The 7,367-nt window shown below is 38.2% G+C and overlaps 2 protein-coding genes across 2 annotated transcripts in view; one reads left to right on the top strand and one right to left on the bottom strand.

The window, feature by feature from the left end:
• Positions 1–374: 374 nt before the first annotated feature.
• Positions 375–3,283, top strand: LOC145786922 (uncharacterized). The gene is made up of 4 exons (XM_082598664.1): positions 375–555; positions 1,204–1,338; positions 1,434–1,714; positions 1,831–3,283. The coding sequence occupies exons 1-4, from the start codon at positions 375–377 to the stop codon at positions 2,578–2,580; spliced, it is 1,347 nt and encodes a 448-aa protein (XP_082454790.1). The 3' UTR covers positions 2,581–3,283.
• Positions 3,284–5,818: 2,535 nt separating this feature from the next.
• Positions 5,819–7,367, bottom strand: part of LOC145786370 (protein-glutamine gamma-glutamyltransferase E-like) — a 40,905-nt gene continuing 39,356 nt past the window's right edge. The window contains exon 14 of the mRNA XM_082598014.1: positions 5,819–6,345. Within this exon, the coding sequence (XP_082454140.1) occupies positions 6,192–6,345 (154 nt within the window). The 3' untranslated portion in view covers positions 5,819–6,191. The remainder of the gene's footprint in view (positions 6,346–7,367) is intronic.

Genomic DNA, 7,367 nt, shown 5'->3' with positions numbered 1-7,367 from the left:
GTACCGGTAGTTTGTTTGGGTACTTACTGCGTAAGCTGTTCATATATATAATTGTTTAAATAAAATATTTTATTATGCTTTCATTCTCATATGCTCGATAGTCTCTTAGATCTCAATGAAATAAAAACTCAAATTTTTGCCTGTTGCTTTTGCAACTTTTTATAAACATTGTTTAAAAACAAAGTGACAACTATTGCTGTATATACTTTAAGCTGTACTTTTTGTTTTATAGGAAATTGTTTGTTGATCTGTGTGGTGGAAAGCTTTCGCACAGCATAGAGCATCCATTGAGAAAAGAAGAAAAACTGTTTTTATTTTTTGATTTTACTCATAACCTGAAGAATATTTACAACAATTTTGTAAAAAGGAAAAGGATGCATCTCCCTTGTACTGGCCATGAGCACCTGCTTGGTCAGTCATGTATTGCAGAATTTCATCATTTGTCTCGCCTGTATGCTATGGAAGAAGACAAGGCATTAAAGGTTGCTCACAAACTGAAGAAATCCTCATTAAATCCAAGCAGCATTTCACGGACATCTCCACTACATGCTCTCAGTAGGTGTTTGGTTAGTGTTCTTATAAATGCATTATTGTACAAATGTACAACTTGGTAGAAAAAGCATTCAATGTAACTTCTTCAAAAACTTGAAGAACATGTAATCAAGTGCAAATTGTATAATAGGGTTGACCAGATATAGCATTTTAAGATCCTGAGACGAATTGGTAATTTTAAACGTTGATTGGTTAAAATATTTTTTCTTTTTTCCAAATGTAGTTCTTGCAATTTCTATCCGTCTCAAAATTCCATGGTCACACCTCCCATCTTCAGTTATTAAATGTCCAAGATAGGAAAAAGATTTTACTTTTTGTATAATTTCATTGTCAATTATAATTTGGAGTACTGGAGTGTCTGATGATTTTGAGATTATCATTGATTTGGTCTTTTTAGCGTTAATTTTCATATTAAATTCTTTACCAATTGGCAATTGAGTTAACATTGTCCACTATTTCTTGAAGATCTTCTTGTGATTCAGCCAACAGAACAGTATCATCAGCATAGCGTAAATTTGTTATGTTCAAGCTATAACTATATAGCTGGTAATAAATTTTATATATTCATGTGCAAGGTGTGTGTTTGTGTTCATGCCAATGCTTTACTAGTATTTTTGTGTGACTATTGACTAGTTATTTTTTGGCATGCAGGTGTTTTCAATGAATCAACTGTTCGTGGCTTGGAACATTACAGCACAGCTTGTTCAGCATTTTCAGAAACTGCTCGATATATCAATTTTGTCACCAACATTTGGAAAGTAATGTCTGTTAAAACTTGTTTTAAAGGTATGTACAGTCTATGGAGGTCAAAGAAACAAGCACTATAGTGCAGATAAGCTGAGCCTATGTATAACCCTATAAAATTTTGGTACTTTGTTCAGGAGAGAAGAAAAGAGATCCTATGTTCATTCCCTTAAGCATCAGCCATGAGACAAATCATGTTGGGTTGCTTTTTTTGAAAGAAGCAACAAAAATTTTTGAAGAATGGCGTGTTTGTGGAACGGCTGGGCTTTCCAACGAGACATTCACAGCTTGCATTCAGTCCATGGGAGCAGTAGTTGAACTTGCCACCTACCTTCAAACCAATCATGGTTTTGATTATCTGCTTTCAGGCAAGGTTATGTCGGATCCTATTGAAGGCCGCTTTGGCTGGTATAGGCAGGTCAGTTTATATTATTCTGTACTAGTATTATTAGAGATCACTGTATGGTTTGCTAAGGATTCGCTGGTGCTGCTTTTAATGCGTTACATATATTGAGTTTCATTTTTTGTATACAGGTCAATGGCGGCAATTTCTTTATTTCCGTCAAGCAGCTGCTTTTGGCTGAAAAGAAAATACGTTGCTTAAGTTTGCTACAGCAGCAAACTCTGTTGGCAGCCTCAAGAATTTCTGACATTTTTTCTAATGATGACGATGGTAGTGAAGTTAATGAAGAGCAAGTTTGGCTTGCAGACTTTTTTCTTGGTATTGTATTAGAGGATATGTCAGAATCGGATGCTGCTATTGCCTACTATGTCAGCGGATACATTGCACGCAGCATTGTACGCCGCACGAAGTGCTGTGCTTGCAAGGAGTTGCTAATAAAGGGAGATGATGAGCCTAATTTGAAGAGCTCCAGCTCCATCCCAAATGAGCATAAGCATCTGTTTGAAATGGCTAACCGAGGAGGTTTATGTGAACCGTCTGAATTTTGCTTTGGGACAACTGTACTGGCTGCTCAGTGTTATCAGGCCATCATTAATGATCCTTCTATGATGAGAAAGTTTTTATCTTTAAACAGTCATCAGCGTGCCTTTGTTGATGCAATCAAAAAGATGCTATGCTCATCAAAGATTCTTGTTAGTTTACTAAATACAAAATGTTCTACTGGGCATTGTAATTTTGACTTAATTGTGCAATGTGCTTTTAATTGTTTTTCAAAAAATCAGCTTAAACGTTTTAACAGTCAACCAACTGTTGATACACCACAACCTAAACTGCTTCGAAAAATCAGAAAACTAACATCAAAAGCTTCTAGTAGCAGCTAATTTTAAGTTGTAGGAAATATGCTTACATGTCTTCACATGTCATTTGTATTGAACTTGTATTTTTCATTTTTTTCACACTATATGTATAATGCGTATGATTGTCACCAGACTTCTATCCAGTATTATTTGTGCATAATGTTATAATTCATTGCGATTAAAGGTGGGAAGTACTTTTCCGATACCGCTACTGGTACCAACAATACATTTTGAGCCAAGTATGAAGTACTTTTCAAAGCTGATTTCAGTCGATGCCGGTACTTTTTCGGCTCTTGCTTAGCTAGCATTATATCCACATTAGCGAGAATGCTTTCAGGTGTTTGGCTCATGAAAGTTGGCATTTACGCAATATTATCACACCTTTCAGGCTCCTCGGTTATCAGTAGTCTGCAGACGAGCTAGTCACTGTCAACGCTTATTTTGGCACTAATGTCTGTGTGTGCTTGGTTATTATAGCCTACGTCTTTACTGTATTCGCTATTCCAACCACGCCACTGCTCTATTGTGTTTTAGGGTAGTATTTTTATGTTTTATTTTGTGTAACTAAAAGAAAACTATCTGTTTTATTGCTTCATATCTACTGCACACGTTTTAATTTGAATTTATGACTCCTGTTACGATGCATACCCATTTTGTTTTCTCTTATTGCTTACCGTATTCATAATTAACGTTTGTGGTAGAGCTTTCTTTAGCCTGATGGCTACATGCCGACGCAAGTTGAATATTCCGTAAATATACGGTTAGTTACATGGTACACTTTTGTACTTGTACATAGATGACTGAGTGCAGTGGCGTTGCCAAAGGGGGTTTAGGGGGTTACAACCCCCCCTTTGGCACGCGTGTGACGTCACAAGAGCGAGTTTTGCCAATACCAAACATTCAAATATCTCAGCCAGGAATTAACAAGGAAAAAACATAGAGACTTAGCTTTATTACCGAAAAATGCCCAAGAAAACATGATCTTATCCTTTTGCTATGCCACTGGACAGCACCATTTTACAGGAATATTTATACCAACATTTTTGTTGAAAATGCTCTCAGAACGCACCAAATTCAAAGTAATTTTTCAAATTTTTCTGGGGGAGTTCCTCCAGACCCCCCGCCGCTGGGTGTCGCCTTTCGCGAAGACAACGTGGGGCTTCGCCCGCCGACCGTCAAACCCCCCCCCCCCCACTTTTAAAATTCCTGGCTACGCCACTGACTGAGTGCCTCCTGATTGCATCGTATCTTCACAATGTGGTGATTTTGACGTCGGCCCGCTCCTGTCATAGATATTTTCTAGTTAGCAATCTCGTAGTTGTAGATATCCCTGGAGTTGAACTGCGAACTAACAGCAATAACTACAAAATCTACGACATTTGAAGATGTGCTATCGGTTTTGGTGCAATAAAAACTTTCAGACAATATTCCAAATGCTTCATAGATTTGCATATTCAACTGAGGCTTCCAATATCCGTGGCGAGCGCTGAGCGAAGCTGAAACTCGTTAAAACGATTGTGGCCTACTCTCAACGTCTACAGTGGGAATAGGCTTTCCTAGTTAGCAAATCACTTCTTTTTTACACACATGTACAGACGTTAAATCAATGTAAAACATAACTGATTTGTTGTCTGAATGATGGATAGAGGTCGCTGCAAAAACAGGTCGGAATCGGCGCTAAGCGTAATTCTGGACCTTCTCTTGAGAAAAATAAAGCTTCTAAAAACTTTTTCCAAGAAAAAGTCAGGTGCTTGTTGTATGAGTGCAAAAAACGAGGACATTTATGAAAATATCTTGGGATTTTCAACAAGTTTCTAGATAGGCTACCTCAAGTGATCCCGGGACCTGGTCCAAAAGTAGGATCCATGTCAACTGCAATGTAGGCTACATCGAGCGTGGCTATGTTATCGCACTCAACATGGCGAAATTGAAAACAAACGTTGCAAATGGAAACATAGGCATGAAAAGTTATATTTTGATGTAGCCAAAGCTGTATTAGTGAACCACCACTGTGTAAATTTTGATTGTCTTTTAACTTCGCCCGTTAGCTCAGTGGTTAAGCGCCTTGCTCAAGATCACGCGGCGCTGGTTCGACTCTCGGGGTGTGCGCTTGAGCAACGCATTTCAGGACTGCTTTTCATTCAGCGGCACCTAATGGATGGAATAATTCCTCTGCAACAACACTTCAACAATCGGAAAATTCACTCTGCCAATCTCAGTCACCAGCCCTGCGACAAAAGCCTCTAGTAGACTACCGGTATGCGAAACTACCAGGAATAACCTATCAAGGCTTTGTCAATCCGAGGATAATTCAAAACCAACCAACCATTTCCTTGCGCCAGCCCTGTCTATACCGCATCTTTTTTATTCTGACATATTTCCTTTCTATGTAACATCTTGTATCACGGTTTTCACGGAAATTGCTTTCACTCAAAACATCGATCTTTCCAGAAGCAGTACCTGTAGTTTATGTTCGTTCTTGCCACTAACCCTACAAACTTGAACGCATAAGCTAATAAAAGCTTTGCTTTTGAGTGAAACCAGGTTGAATAACCTGGTTACGGAAAACTGAAACGTTTCAAATTTACACACAAACGATTTGCAAAGTTTGCATCAAGACAGAAATAAGTTGCCAGATGAAAATAGTGTTTCCAGATGAGCAATGCGAATTTAAAAACATTGTTTTTTTTAAACCTGGTTAAGTTCGTAAATAATTTTATGCCTGGTTTGAAACATTTGATATGCTGCAAAAACTTTTGAATCCCGCCCTGATCCTGCTTTTACGCGAAAATCAAGATCCCGGTCTTGATCCCGCCAATTATCAACGATCCTACAGGACATGGATCCTGTGAACATCTCTGCAAGACAGGTACCAACTGAACGGAAAAACTGCTTATCATATTCTTGCTAGAATTACATTGTGGATACCGAAGAGCTCTGCGCCATGTCAATACAGCAATTCTTTGTCGAGGTTTCCTCTTCAATCGCCTCGTGTTGTTCTTTATTAATGTCGAGAGTTGACTATCCTGCCAAAAGACGCGCTGGTAGAATGCTGCCGATGATACAATGTCACCCAAAATTTAAGATGCCTTTTGAATTATAACTTTCGAAAGCGGACCAACCTGCTTCTCATCTTTGGTTATGGCTACTGTATATCAGGGACCCCTTGACCACATCAGCCTACAACATGTGACCAATTTTACAGTTAATGCAAGTATTATGATCGTATCTTTCCTGTCAAAACAATAAAATGCCATCATTATTATCCGTGTTTATTATATAGCCATGCAGTTGATTAATAACTTTGATCTCTGCATCAAATAAAATGTTCTCTATTCTGCATTTCAACCGTTCAACAATAAAAGATACGCGTAACAACAAAGTTATACAGATGGATAAATATTCATTTGATCAAAGTAACAGCACATCAACCAACTAAAAATCAATGCAGTTAAAATCAATTTCATTTCTGCTAAACAATGTTAATCATGGTAATCAAAATGAAATTTGCAGTAATAAAAAGCCTTTAATACGATCAAACAGACTCTTGATAAGAAATCAACGTCCAATGACATTGAATCCTGGCACAAAAGTTAAATTTTATCAGCTTGATCTAAAATTGCAGAAACTTTGATTCACGGCGACTTTTTGACCAGGACACTTTTTCTTGCCTTGATATTCGAGATCTCGTTCGCATCGAAGTCTGCCACAAGGATGACGTTTCCTGTTCTGTAGCAGCGGATCTCCCTGCTGGGGCTGATGTAGCGGCCCCCTGGCAAGATCGGCTCTCTGCCATTTGTAAGTGCTTTGTTAACAAGATACGCAAACATGAGTTAAAATAAAAACTTTCAGCCAGAGCAGCAAGTAAATAATTCAGAAAACTTCTCAACCTCTATCGAGGTCAGTCAATAATTGGTTTGCATGCCTGGCCACGACACACACAACTTCATATAAACAAATCAATGCATGAAAACTGATTTAGTAATAGATCCTTAGCTTGCATGGCTGTATTGTTCAGTGATGAGGACATACGTGTAGTGATCACACTGCCTCTTAAGCTCCATCAAGCGTACACAAACGTAATGCCTTTTTCTATGCGTCGACAAACGGCGAGATTCGACGTCTGGCGTCATTCAATGATGCGGGGTTCGAGAGTACGGATGAAAATACGGACTACAGTCAAGCGCTACATTAAGCTCCGTTATATCTGTTTATCTGTTACGAGACTTAGTGAGTTGTAGACGAGATGTTTGACAAGAATAGTCTACCCAGTTTTCCTAGATCCCCTACAAGTGGTGGTCCCGACAACAAACCGAACAATTTGAGCAATTGATGTGATAGAAAAATAATAATTCAAAGCGAACGAAGATCTTGGGAGTAAACTACCGTCCTACTGAAATCGTTCCGCGCATCCAGGAAGACGTCAACCGTTCAATCAACGTTAAGATTGAAGTTAAACTATTTGTCATTTTGATCATATACAGCCACCACCAAAACTCAAGGTAAAATGTGTCTGATCATTTTTCATACGGTATTTCCAAAGAGCAATAGATACAAATTGTAAAGTTGCAACATCAATTTCATCTTTGATTTCAGAACTTCCGTGGTTTGAAAAATGACAATAAAATATTTCCAATGCCCTTTGGCATTGATATCGAATGATTGTCAACAGATATCCAAATGAAATATATTGCATTGCGTGGGAATTTGATCTTGCCTCTGACGGAAGCAAAGCAAGAAAAAAAGCTAGTTGATCTAAATATTGTACTGTGTACACTATTCGTCATGAATCGCATATAGCCTATAATCCT

This window comes from Aplidium turbinatum, chromosome 17, assembly GCF_918807975.1.
Source record: "Aplidium turbinatum chromosome 17, kaAplTurb1.1, whole genome shotgun sequence".
NCBI lineage: Eukaryota > Metazoa > Chordata > Ascidiacea > Aplousobranchia > Polyclinidae > Aplidium > Aplidium turbinatum.
Note: the sequence above shows the minus strand (reverse complement) of the source record. Positions and strands in the feature narration are given on the sequence as shown.